This window comes from Pezoporus occidentalis, unplaced genomic scaffold, assembly GCF_034315485.1.
Source record: "Pezoporus occidentalis ecotype Australia unplaced genomic scaffold, CSIRO_AGI_Poc_V1 ctg560, whole genome shotgun sequence".
Lineage (NCBI taxonomy): Eukaryota > Metazoa > Chordata > Aves > Psittaciformes > Psittacidae > Pezoporus > Pezoporus occidentalis.
In genome coordinates, this window is record NW_026915900.1 from 18,833 (window position 1) to 32,915 (window position 14,083).

Genomic DNA, 14,083 nt, shown 5'->3' on the forward strand with positions numbered 1-14,083 from the left:
TCTTGAGCAGCCCCAGGCGCAGGGCCTTGCTGTACCCCAGCCCCATAGCGCCCCATAGCACCCCATAGCGCCCCATAGCGCCCCATAGCGCCCCACAGCGCCCCATAGCGCCCCATAGCGCCCCATAGCGCCCCACCTTCCTCTTGAGCAGCCCCAGGCGCAGGGCCTTGCTGTCGGCCGCCGCGTAGGTGAGCCAGAGCCCCGAGCGCATCCCCAGCCCCATAGCGCCCCACAGCGCCCCATAGCGCCCCATAGCGCCCCATAGCGCCCCACCTTCCTCTTGAGCAGCCCCAGGCGCAGGGCCTTGCTGTACCCCAGCCCCATTGCTGTACCCCAGCCCCATTGCTGTACCCCAGCCCCATAGCGCCCCATAGCGCCCCATAGCGCCCCATAGCGCCCCACCTTCCTCTTGAGCAGCCCCAGGCGCAGGGCCTTGCTGTCGGCCGCCGCGTAGGTGAGCCAGAGCCCCGAGCGCATCCCCAGCCCCATAGCGCCCCATAGCGCCCCATAGCGCCCCATAGCGCCCCATAGCGCCCCACCTTCCTCTTGAGCAGCCCCAGGCGCAGGGCCTTGCTGTACCCCAGCCCCATAGCTCCCCATAGCGCCCCATAGCGCATCCCCAGCCCCATAGCGCCCCATAGCGCCCCACATTGCCCCATAGCGCCCCATAGCGCCCCACCTTCCTCTTGAGCAGCCCCAGGCGCAGGGCCTTGCTGTACCCCAGCCCCATAGCGCCCCATAGCGCCCCACATCACCCCATAGCGCCCCATAGCGCCCCACATCGCCCCATAGCGCCCCACCTTCCTCTTGAGCAGCCCCAGGCGCAGGGCCTTGCTGTACCCCAGCCCCATTGCTGTACCCCAGCCCCATAGCGCCCCATAGCGCCCCATAGCACCCCATAGCGCCCCATAGCGCCCCATAGCGCCCCATAGCACCCCACCTTCCTCTTGAGCAGCCCCAGGCGCAGGGCGTTGCTGTACCCCAGCCCCATTGCTGTACCCCAGCCCCACAGCGCCCACAGCGCCCCATAGCGCCCCATAGCGCCCCATAGCGCCCCATAGCGCCCCATAGCGCCCCATAGCGCCCCATAGCGCCCCACCTTCCTCTTGAGCAGCCCCAGGCGCAGGGCCTTGCTGTCGGCCGCCGCGTAGGTGAGCCAGAGCCCCGAGCGCATCCCCAGCCCCATAGCGCCCCATAGCGCCCCATAGCGCCCCATAGCGCCCCATAGCGCCCCATAGCGCCCCATAGCGCCCCATAGCACCCCATAGCGCCCCACCTTCCTCTTGAGCAGCCCCAGGCGCAGGGCCTTGCTGTCGGCCGCCGCGTAGGTGAGCCAGAGCCCCGAGCGCATCCCCAGCCCCATAGCGCCCCATAGCGCCCCATAGCGCCCCATAGCGCCCCACCTTCCTCTTGAGCAGCCCCAGGCGCAGGGCCTTGCTGTACCCCAGCCCCATTGCTGTACCCCAGCCCCATAGCGCCCCATAGCGCCCCATAGCGCCCCATAGCACCCCATAGCGCCCCATAGCGCCCCATAGCGCCCCACAGCGCCCCATAGCGCCCCATAGCGCCCCATAGCGCCCCACCTTCCTCTTGAGCAGCCCCAGGCGCAGGGCCTTGCTGTCGGCCGCCGCGTAGGTGAGCCAGAGCCCCGAGCGCATCCCCAGCCCCATAGCGCCCCACAGCGCCCCATAGCGCCCCATAGCGCCCCATAGCGCCCCACCTTCCTCTTGAGCAGCCCCAGGCGCAGGGCCTTGCTGTACCCCAGCCCCATTGCTGTACCCCAGCCCCATTGCTGTACCCCAGCCCCATAGCGCCCCATAGCGCCCCATAGCGCCCCATAGCGCCCCACCTTCCTCTTGAGCAGCCCCAGGCGCAGGGCCTTGCTGTCGGCCGCCGCGTAGGTGAGCCAGAGCCCCGAGCGCATCCCCAGCCCCATAGCGCCCCATAGCGCCCCATAGCGCCCCATAGCGCCCCATAGCGCCCCACCTTCCTCTTGAGCAGCCCCAGGCGCAGGGCCTTGCTGTACCCCAGCCCCATAGCTCCCCATAGCGCCCCATAGCGCATCCCCAGCCCCATAGCGCCCCATAGCGCCCCACATTGCCCCATAGCGCCCCATAGCGCCCCACCTTCCTCTTGAGCAGCCCCAGGCGCAGGGCCTTGCTGTACCCCAGCCCCATAGCGCCCCATAGCGCCCCACATCACCCCATAGCGCCCCATAGCGCCCCACATCGCCCCATAGCGCCCCACCTTCCTCTTGAGCAGCCCCAGGCGCAGGGCCTTGCTGTACCCCAGCCCCATTGCTGTACCCCAGCCCCATAGCGCCCCATAGCGCCCCATAGCACCCCATAGCGCCCCATAGCGCCCCATAGCGCCCCACAGCGCCCCACCTTCCTCTTGAGCAGCCCCAGGCGCAGGGCCTTGCTGTACCCCAGCCCCATTGCTGTACCCCAGCCCCACAGCGCCCACAGCGCCCCATAGCGCCCCATAGCGCCCCATAGCGCCCCATAGCGCCCCATAGCGCCCCATAGCGCCCCATAGCGCCCCACCTTCCTCTTGAGCAGCCCCAGGCGCAGGGCCTTGCTGTCGGCCGCCGCGTAGGTGAGCCAGAGCCCCGAGCGCATCCCCAGCCCCATAGCGCCCCATAGCGCCCCATAGCGCCCCATAGCGCCCCACCTTCCTCTTGAGCAGCCCCAGGCGCAGGGCCTTGCTGTACCCCAGCCCCATAGCGCCCCATAGCGCCCCATGGCGCCCCATAGCGCCCCATAGCGCCCCATAGCGCCCCACCTTCCTCTTGAGCAGCCCCAGGCGCAGGGCCTTGCTGTCGGCCGCCGCGTAGGTGAGCCAGAGCCCCGAGCGCATCCCCAGCCCCATAGCGCCCCATAGCGCCCCATAGCGCCCCATAGCGCCCCACCTTCCTCTTGAGCAGCCCGAGGCGCAGGGCCTTGCTGTACCCCAGCCCCATAGCGCCCCATAGCGCCCCATAGCGCATCCCCAGCCCCACAGCGCCCCATAGCGCCCCACCTTCCTCTTGAGCAGCCCCAGGCGCAGGGCCTTGCTGTCGGCCGCCGCGTAGGTGAGCCAGAGCCCTGAGCGCATCCCCAGCCCCATAGCGCCCCATAGCGCCCCACATCGCCCCATAGCACCCCACAGCGCCCCATAGCGCCCCATAGCGCCCCATAGCGCCCCACCTTCCTCTTGAGCAGCCCGAGGCGCAGCCCCATTGCTGTACCCCAGCCCCATAGCGCATCCCCAGCCCCATAGCGCCCCATAGCGCCCCATAGCGCCCCACCTTCCTCTTGAGCAGCCCCAGGCGCAGGGCCTTGCTGTCGGCCGCCGCGTAGGTGAGCCAGAGCCCCGAGCGCATCCCCAGCCCCATAGCGCCCCACAGCGCCCCATAGCGCCCCATAGCGCCCCATAGCACCCCATAGCGCCCCATAGCGCCCCATAGCGCCCCATAGCGCCCCATAGTGCCCCATAGCGCCCCACCTTCCTCTTGAGCAGCCCCAGGCGCAGGGCCTTGCTGCACCCCAGCCCCATAGCGCCCCATAGCGCCCCATAGCGCCCCATAGCGCCCCATAGCGCCCCATAGCGCCCCATAGCGCCCCACCTTCCTCTTGAGCAGCCCCAGGCGCAGGGCCTTGCTGTCGGCCGCCGCGTAGGTGAGCCAGAGCCCCGAGCGCATCCCCAGCCCCATAGCGCCCCATAGCGCCCCACAGCGCCCCATAGCGCCCCATAGCGCCCCATAGCGCCCCACCTTCCTCTTGAGCAGCCCCAGGCGCAGGGCCTTGCTGTACCCCAGCCCCATTGCTGTACCCCAGCCCCATAGCGCATCCCCAGCCCCATTGCGCCCCATAGCGCCCCATAGCGCCCCATAGCGCCCCATAGCGCCCCACCTTCCTCTTGAGCAGCCCCAGGCGCAGGGCCTTGCTGTCGGCCGCCGCGTAGGTGAGCCAGAGCCCCGAGCGCATCCCCAGCCCCATAGCGCCCCATAGCGCCCCATAGCGCCCCATAGCGCCCCATAGCGCCCCATAGCGCCCCACCTTCCTCTTGAGCAGCCCCAGGCGCAGGGCCTTGCTGTCGGCCGCCGCGTAGGTGAGCCAGAGCCCCGAGCGCATCCCCAGCCCCATAGCGCCCCATAGCGCCCCATAGCGCCCCATAGTGCCCCATAGCGCCCCATAGCGCCCCATAGCGCCCCACCTTCCTCTTGAGCAGCCCCAGGCGCAGGGCCTTGCTGTCGGCCGCCGCGTAGGTGAGCCAGAGCCCCGAGCGCGCGTGCTGCAGGAAGCACAGGGACTCCCCGTACTTGAGCTCCGGGGGCCCCATCCCCTCCACGTCCCGCTTGGGGGGAGCCTCCTGCTTCTCCTGGGGGGGGAGGGGATGGGGGGGTCAGGGGGGGTCAGCACAGGGTCAAAGTGAGGTCAGGGTGGGGTCAGGTGGGGTCAGGACGGGGTCAGGATGGGGTCAGGGAGGGGTCAGGATGAGGTCAGGATGGGGTCAAGATGAGGTCAGGGTGGGGTCAAAGCGGGGTCAGGGTGGGGTCAGGATGAGGTCAAGGTGGGGTCAGGGTGAGGTCAGGATGGGGTCAAAGTGAGGTCAGGGTGGGGTCAAAGTGGGTTCAGGATAGGGTCAAAGTGGGGTCAGGGTGGGGTCTGGTGGGGTCAGGATGGGGTCAGGATGAGGTCAAGGGTGGGGTCAAAGTGGGGTCAGGGTGGGGTCAGGGTGAGGTCAAGGGTGGGGTCAGGATAAGGTCAGGGTGGGGTCAGGGTGGGGTCAGGATGGGGTCAGGACGGGGTCAGGGAGGGGTCAGGTGGGGTCAGGGTAAGGTCATGGTGGGGTCAAAGTGGGGTCAGGATGGGGTCAGGTTGAGGTCAAGGTGGGGTCAGCACGGGGTCAGGGTGGGGTCAATGTGGGGTCAGGGTGGGGTCAGGGAGGGGTCAAAGTGGGGTCAGGGTGGGGTCAGGTGGGGTCAGCTGGGGTCAGGTGGGGTCAGGGTAAGGTCACGGTGGGGTCAAAGTGGGGTCAGGATGGGGTCAGGTTGAGGTCAGGATGGGGTCAATGTGGGGTCAGGATGGGGTCAGGATGGGGTCAATGTGGGGTCAGGATGGGGTCAGGATGAGGCCAGGGTGAGGTCAGGATGGGGTCAAAGGGGGTCAGGACGGGGTCAGGATGGGGTCAGGGAGGGGTCAGGGTGGGGTCAGGTGGGGTCAGGATGAGGTCAAGGTGGGGTCAGCACGGGGTCAGGGTGAGGTCAGGATGGGGTCAAAGTGGGGTCAGGATGGGGTCAGGGTGGGGTCAGGGTGGGGTCATGGGGGGTCAGGGTGGGGTTAAGGAGGGGTCAAGGTGGGGTCAGGACGGGGTCAGGATGGGGTCAGGATGGGGTCAATGTGGGGTCAGGATGGGGTCAGGACAGGGTCAGAATGGGGTCAGGATGGGGTCAGGATGAGGTCAGGGTGGGGTCAGGATGGGGTCAGGGTGAGGTCAATGTGGGGACAGGACAGGGTCAGGATGGGGTCAGGACGGGGTCAGGTGGGGTCAGGATGGGGTCAGGATGGGGTCAGGATGAGGTCAGGGTGAGGTCAGGATGGGGTCAATGTGGGGTCAGGACGGGATCAAGTGGGGTCAGGATGGGGTCAGGATGGGGTCAGGACGGGGTCAGGTGGGGTCAGGCTGGGGTCAGGCCGGGGTCAGGCCGGGGTCAGGATGAGGTCAGGATGGGGTCAAAGTGAGGTCAGGATGGGGTCAATGTGGGGTCAGGCCGGGGTCAGGCCGTGCCCCGGCAGTGACCTTGGAGGCCCGGAAGCAGAAGGCGGTCACGTGAGTGCTGGCGGCCGCCGCCTCCACCAGGCCGAGGCCTTGATCCCCCGGCAGCCCCAGGTACCGGCCCGTGGTCACGTGACGCAGGCGGAAGGGCTGGGCCCAGCGCAGGTGACTCCCGCTCCAGCTGCATTATGGGATGGAGGGGGGTTATTATGGGATGGAGGGGGGGTTATTATGGGATGGAGGGGGGTTATTATGGGATGGAGGGGGGTTATTATGGGGTGGAGGGGGGTTATTATGGGATGGAGGGGGGTTATTATGGGATGGAGGGGGGTTATTATGGGGTGGAGGGGGGTTATTATGGGGTGGAGGGGGGGGTATGGGATGGAGGGGTTATTATGGGATGGAGGGGGGTTATTATGGGGTGGAGGGGGGGTTATTATGGGGTGGAGGGGGTTATTATGGGATGGAGGGGGGTTATGGGGTGGAGGGGGGGGTATGGGGTGGAGGGGGGGTTATTATGGGGTGGAGGGGGGTTATTATGGGGTAAAGGGGGGGGTTATTATGGGATGGAGGGGGGTCAATGGGGCCACCATGGAGGTCAATGGGGACACCAAGGGGGTCAATGGAGACGCCACGGGGGTCAATGGGGACGCCATGGAGGTCAATGGGGACGCCATTGGGGTCAATGGGGACACCATGGGGGTCAAGGGGGACACCATGGGGGTCAATGGGGACATCATTGGGGGTCAATGGGGACACCATGGGGGGCAATGGGGACACCATTGGGGTCAATGGGGACGTCATTGGGTCAATGGGGACATCATTGGGGTCAATGGGGACGCCATTGGGGTCAATGGGGACGCCATGGGGGTCAATGGGGACACCATTGGGGTCAATGGGGACGCCATGGGGGTCAATGGGGACACCATGGGGGTCAATGGGGACACCATGGGGGTCAATGGGGACGTCATTGGGTCAATGGGGACATCATTGGGGTCAATGGGGACACCATGGGGGTCAATGGGGATGCCATTCGGGTCAATGGGGACGCCATGGGGGTCAATGGGGACACCATGGGGGTCAATGGGGATGCCATTCGGGTCAATGGGGATGCCATTTGGGTCAATGGGGACGCCATGGGGGTCAATGGGGACGCCATTGGGGTCAATGAAGACGCCATGGGGGTCAATGGAGACGCCATGGGGGTCAATGGGGACACCATTGGGGTCAATGGGGACGCCATGGGGGTCAATGGGGACACCATGGGGGTCAAGGGGGATGCCATGGGGGTCAATGGGGACATCATTGGGGTCAATGGGGACGCCATGGGGGTCAATGGGGACGTCATTGGGTCAATGGGGACATCATTGGGGTCAATGGGGACATCATTGGGGTCAATGGGGACGCCATGGGGTCAATGGGGCCGTCGGTACCTGATGCGCAGCGGCTCCAGGCGCCAAAGGGAGCGGGCCTGGGTGCAGGCGGCTCCTCCCTCATAGCTGACAACACTGCTGGGGGGGCACCGTCAGGACAGCCCCCCGGGGCCAGTGCCCCACATCCCATAATACCCCATAGCCCATATATCCCATATACCCCATCCCCCATACCCTATATACCCCATACATCCCATACCCCATACCCCATATATCCCATATACCCCATACATCCCATATCCCATACATCCCATACCCCATATCCCCTATATCCCATACCCCATATATCCCATATACCCCATACATCCCATACCCCATACCTTATATATCCCATATACCCCATCCCCCATACCCTATATACCCCATACATCCCATACCCCATACCCCATATATCCCATATATGCCATACCCCATATACCCCATACCCCATATATCCCATACCCCATATACCCCATACCCCATACCCCATATATCCCATACCCCATACCCCATACCCCATATCCCATACCCCTATGTCCCATACCCCATACCCCATACATCCCATACCCCATATATCCCATACCCCATACCCCCATACCCCATATATCCCATACCCCATACCCATACCCCATATACCCCATACCCCATATACCCCATATATCCCATATACCCCATACCCCATATAGCCCATATATGCCATACCCCATATACCCCATACCCCATATAGCCCATACCCCATACCCATACCCCATATACCCCATACCCCATACCCCATATACCCCATACCCCATATACCCCATACACCCCATATACCCCATCCACCCCATACCCCATACCCCATATACCCCATACCCCACACCCCATATACCCCATATACCCCATACCCCATACACCCCATATACCCCATATACCCCATACCCCATATACCCCATACACCCCATATACCCCATACACCCCATATACCCCATACCCCATATACCCTATACACCCCATACCCCATATATTCCCTATATCCCATATATCCCATACCCCATACAGCCCATACCCCATACCCCATACAACCCATACACTCCATATACCCCATATACCCCATGCCCCATATATCCCATATACCCCATACCCCACACCCCATATACCCCATACACCCCATATACCCCATACCCCATACCCAATACCCCATACACCCCATACCCCATACACCCCATACCCCATACACCCCATACCCCATCCACCCCATGCACCCCATCCCCCATGCACCCCATATCCCACCCATCCCACCCCACCCCCTCCTCACCTCCTCTCCTCCCCCTGCTCCGGCGCTGCCGTGGTCAGGCACTCATCCATGTGCCCATGGAACAGCCTCAGCACGTGCCCCCCCGTCACGTACCCTATGGTCACCATGGGGGGGGTGGTCACGTGATGCCACCCCACCCCATAGCACCCATGGGTGCCCCCTTTCCCCCCCAGCACCCACCTTCCTCGGAGCCCGAGCTGATGGGGTTCATGTTCCATAGGGTCTGCATGAAGGAGGCGTCGACCTGGAGCTCCCCGCTGGCCGTGCTCAGGTGCTGACATGGGAGGGACACGCGTGTTACATGGGTGTCACGCGTGTTACATGGGGTGTCACGTGTGTTACGTGGGGTGTCACGTGTGTTACATGGGTGTCACGTGTGTTACATGGGGTGTCACGCGTGTTACATGTGTGTCACGTGTGTTACATGTGTGTCACGCGTGTTACATGGGTGTCACGTGTGTTACATGGGGTGTCACGTGTGTTACATGGGTGTCACGTGTGTTACATGGGGTGTCATACGTGTTACATGGGGTGTCACGTGTGTTACATGGGGTGTCACGCGTGTTACGTGGGGTGTCACGCGTGTTACATGGGGTGTCACGCGTGTTACATGGGGTGTCACGTGTGTTACATGGGTGTCACAGGTGTTACGTGGGGTGTCACGTGTGTTACATGGGGTGTCACGTGTGTTACATGGGAGTCATGCGTGTTACATGGGTGTCACGTGTGTTACATGGGGTGTCACGTGTGTTACGTGGGGTGTCACGTGTGTTACATGGGTGTCACGCGTGTTACATGGGGTGTCACGTGTGTTACATGGGAGTCATGCGTGTTACATGGGTGTCACGTGTGTTACATGGGGTGTCATGTGTGTTACATGGGGTGTCATGTGTGTTACATGGGTGTCACGTGTGTTACATGGGGTGTCACGCGTGTTACATGGGTGTCACGCGTGTTACATGGGGTGTCACGCGTGTTACGTGGGTGTCACGTGTGTTACATGGGTGTCACGCGTGTTACATGGGGTGTCACGCGTGTTACATGGGTGTCACGCGTGTTACGTGGGATGCCACATGTGATACATGAGCTGGCACACATGTATCCTGGCCTACACACACGCCTGTTCATTGCGTGTCCTTTACACACGTGACCTTTGCGCACACACGTGGTCTTGGCCTGCTCTTTGAGTGTTCCTCGCATGCTCTTTGAGTGGTCTTTACGTGCCCATTGCGTGCTCCTTGTGTGTTCATTGCATGTTCCTTGCATGTTCTTTGTGTGTTCCTTGCGTGTTCTTTGTGTGTTCCTTGCGTGTTCTTTGTGTGTTCCTTGTGTGTTCTTTGCGTGTTCCTTGTGTGTTGGTTGCATGTTCCTTGTGTGTTCCTTGCGTGTTCTTTGTGTGTTCGTTGCGTGTCCCTTGCGTGTTCTTTGCATGTTCCTTGCATGTCGGTTGCGTGTTCTTTGTGTGTTCCTTGCGTGTTCTTTGTGTGTGCCTTGCATGTTCTTTGTGTGTTCCTTGCATCTCCTTTGTGTGTTTGTTGCGTGTTCTTTGTGTGTTCTTTGTGTGTTCTTTGCGTGTTCTTTGTGTGTTCCTTGCATGTCTGTTGCGTGTTTGTTGCGTGTTCTTTGTGTGTTCCTTGCGTGTTCTTTGTGTGTACCTTGTGTGTTTGTTGCGTGTTCTTTATGTGTTCCTTGCGTGTTTTTTGTGTGTTCCTTGTGTGTTCTTTGCGTGTTCCTTGCGTGTTGTGTGTTCCTTGCATGTCCGTTGCGTGTTTGTTCTGTGTTCCCTGCGTGTTCTTTGTGTGTTCCTTGCGTGTTGTGCATTCCTTGCATGTTTGTTCCGTGTTCCTTGCGTGTTCCTTGCATGTCCGTTGCGTGTTGGTTGCGTGTTCTTCGCGTGTTGGTTGCGTGTTGGTTGCGTGTTGGTTGCGTGTTCTTCGCGTGCCGGTCGCGCACTCACCAGGTACCGCTCCGAGGAGACGCTCACCAGGATGAGGTCGTCCCCGACCCGAACCTTCTCCCCCTCCGAGCGCTGCTTGGACGCGGGGTGCATCGTCCACCAGCACGGCTCCCCTGCGCCACAACAGCCGAAGCTCCAAAACCACCCAAAACCACCCAAAACTCACCCAAAACCGACCAAAAATGACCCAAAACTGACCAAAACTGACCCAAAACAGCCCAAAACTGACCCAAAAATGACCCAAAACTGCCCAAAACCGACGCCAAACCACCCAAAACTGACCCAAAACTGCCCAAAACTGACCCAAAACAGCCCAAAACTGACCCAAAAATGACCCAAAACTGCCCAAAACCGACGCCAAACCACCCAAAACTGACCCAAAACTGCCCAAAACTGACCCAAAACAGCCCAAAACTGACCCAAAAATGACCCAAAACTGCCCAAAACCGACGCCAAACCACCCAAAACTGACCCAAAACTGCCCAAAACTGACCCAAAACAGCCCAAAACTGACCCAAAAATGACCCAAAACTGCCCAAAACCGACCCAAAACCACCCAAAACTGCCCAAAACTCATCCAAAACCGACCAAAAATGACCCAAAACCGACTCAAAACCACACAAAACTGCCCAAAACCGCCCAAAACTGACCCAAAACCGCCCAAAACTGACCCAAAACCGCCCGAAACCCACCAAAAACCGCCCAAAAATGAGCCCAAACCACCCAAAACTGTCCCAAAACCACCCAAAACTGCCTAAAACCGACCCAAAACCGAGTAAAAATGACCCAAAACCGACTCAAAAGTGCCAAAAACCGACCCAAAACTGACCAAAAATGACCCAAAACCATCCAAAACCGAACCAAACCCACCCAAAACTGCCCAAACCCGACCCAAAACCACCCAAAACTGCCCAAACCCGACCCCAAAACCACCCAAAACTGACCCAAAACTGACCCAAAACTACTCAAAACTGACCCAAAACTTCCCAAAACCGACCCCAAACCACCCAAAACTGCCCAAAATTGACCCAAAAACACCCAAAACTGACCCAAAGGTGCCAAAAAACAGTCAAAACTGACCCAAAACTGACCCAAAACCGACCCAAAACTGCCCAAAACCGCCCAAAACTGACCCAAAACTGCCAAAAAATGACCCCAAACCACCCAAAACTGACACAAAACTGCCTAAAAATGACCCAAAACCACCAAAAACTGACCCAAAAGTGCCCAAAAATGACCCCAAAACCACCCAAAACTGACCCAAAACTGCCAAAAAATGACCCAAAACCACCAAAAACTGACCCAAAACTGCCCAAAAATGACCCAAACCACCCAAAACTGACCCAAAACTGCCCAAAAATGACCCAAACCACCCAAAACTGACCCAAACCACCCAAAACCGACCCAAAAGTGCCCAGAAATGACCCAAAACCACCCAAAATTGACACAAAACTGCCCAAAACCGACTCAAAACTGCTCAAAACCAACCCAAACCGACCCAAAACTGCCCAAAACTGACCGAAAAATGCCCCGAAACGGACCCAAAACCGACCCAAAGAGACCCAAAAGTGCCCAAACAGACCCAAACCCGCCCAAAGAGACCCAAAACCACCTGAAATGGACCCAAAACCGCCTGAAATGGACCCAAAGTGCCCAAACAGACCCAAACCCGCCCAAACAGACCCAAAACCACCTGAAATGGACCCAAAACCGCCTGAACTGGACCCAAACCCGCCTGAACTGGACCCAAAGTGCCCAAACAGACCCAAAACCGCCCAAAGAGACCCAAAACCACCTGAACTGGACCCAAACCCGCCCAAAGAGACCCAAAACCACCTGAAATGGACACAAAACCGCCCAAAGAGACCCAAAAGTGCCCAAACAGACCCAAACCCGCCCAAAGAGACCCAAAACCACCTGAACTGGACCCAAAACCGCCCAAAGAGACCCAAAAGTGCCCAAACAGACCCAAACCCGCCCAAAGAGACCCAAAACCACCTGAAATGGACCCAAAACTGCCTGAAATCGACCCAAAAGTACCCAAAGACACCCAAACCCGCCTGAAATCGACCCAAAAGTGCCCAAACAGACCCAAACCCGCCCAAAGAGACCCAAAACCACCTGAAATGGACCCAAAAGTGCCCAAACAGACCCAAACCCGCCCAAAGAGACCCAAACCCGCCTGAAATCGACCCAAAAGTGCCCAAACAGACATAAAACCGCCCAAAGAGACCCAAACCCACCTGAAATCGACCCAAAAGTGCCCAAAGAGACCCAAAACCAAATGAACTGGACCCAAACCCGCCCAAAGAGACCCAAAACTGCCTGAAATGGACCCAAAACTGCCTGAAATGGACCCAAAAGTGCCCAAAGAGACCCAAAACCACCTGAACTGGACCCAAACCCGCCTGAACTGGCCCCAAAAGTGCCCAAACAGACCCAAAACCGCCTGAAATGGACCCAAACCCGCCCAAAGAGACCCAAAACTGCCTGAAATGGACCCAAACCCGCCTGAAATGGACCCAAAAGTGCCCAAAGAGACCCAAAACCACCTGAACTGGACCCAAACCCGCCTGAACTGGCCCCAAAAGTGCCCAAACAGACCCAAAACCGCCTGAAATCGACCCAAAACCGCCCAAAGAGACCCAAACCCACCTGAAATGGACCCAAAAGTGCCCAAAGAGACCCAAAACCACCCAAAGAGACCCAAACCCGCCCAAAGAGACCCAAAACCACCTGAACTGGACCCAAACCCGCCTGAAATCGACCCAAAACCACCCATGGAGACACAAACCCACCTGAAATGGACCCAAAACCGCCCAAAGAGACCCAAAACCACCCAAACAGACCCAAACCCGCCTGAACTGGACCCAAACCCGCCTGAACTGGACCCAAACCCGCCTGAAATCGACCCAAAACCACCCATGGAGACACAAATCCACCTGAAATGGACCCAAAACCGCCTGAAATGGACCCAAAAGTGCCCAAAGAGACCCAAAACCACCTGAAATGGACCCAAAACCGCCTGAACTGGACCCAAACCCGCCTGAACCGGCCCCAAACCCCCCTGAACCGGCCCCAAGCGCCGGCAGCGCCGCTCACCGGCCGCGTCCTCCTGCAGCCCCACGTCGAAGGCGAGTTTGTCGGTGACGGAGCGCGACGTGGTCAAACAGCTCAGGTACTGCGGGGGAGGCACCCATGGGAGCCCCCAGGGACACCCAGTGGCACCCAGTGGCACCCAGTGGCACCCGTTGACACCCACTGACATCCATTGACATCCATTGACATCCAGTGACACCCATTGGCACCCGTTGACACCCACTGACATCCATTGACATCCATTGACATCCAGTGATACCCATTGACACCCGTCGACACCCATTGACACCCATTGACCCCCATTGACATCCATTGACACCCGTTGACACCCGTTGACATCCATTGACACCCATAGACACCCATTGACACGCATCGACACCCATCGACACCCATTGACATCCATTGACACCCACTGACACCCATTGACACCCATTGACATCCATTGACACCCGTTGACACCCGTTGACATCCATTGACACCCATAGACACCCATTGACACCCACCGACACCCATTGATACCCATTGACACCCATTGACACCCGTTGACACCCATTGATACCC

The 14,083-nt window shown here is 59.9% G+C and overlaps 1 protein-coding gene across 1 annotated transcript in view; it reads right to left on the reverse strand.

Annotated features, from left to right (window-relative positions):
- The window catches only part of LOC134173893 (ryanodine receptor 1-like), a gene marked incomplete at its 3' end in the record, with an annotated part of 46,487 nt that overhangs the window by 18,402 nt on the left and 14,002 nt on the right, over positions 1-14,083 (reverse strand). Inside the window, exons 5-11 of the mRNA XM_062638362.1 lie at positions 13,526-13,604; positions 10,424-10,536; positions 8,647-8,740; positions 8,467-8,560; positions 7,194-7,268; positions 5,785-5,941; positions 4,198-4,362 (exon numbers count right to left, since the gene is read on the reverse strand). Of these exons, the coding sequence (XP_062494346.1) occupies positions 4,198-4,362; positions 5,785-5,941; positions 7,194-7,268; positions 8,467-8,560; positions 8,647-8,740; positions 10,424-10,536; positions 13,526-13,604 (777 nt within the window). The remainder of the gene's footprint in view (positions 1-4,197; positions 4,363-5,784; positions 5,942-7,193; positions 7,269-8,466; positions 8,561-8,646; positions 8,741-10,423; positions 10,537-13,525; positions 13,605-14,083) is intronic.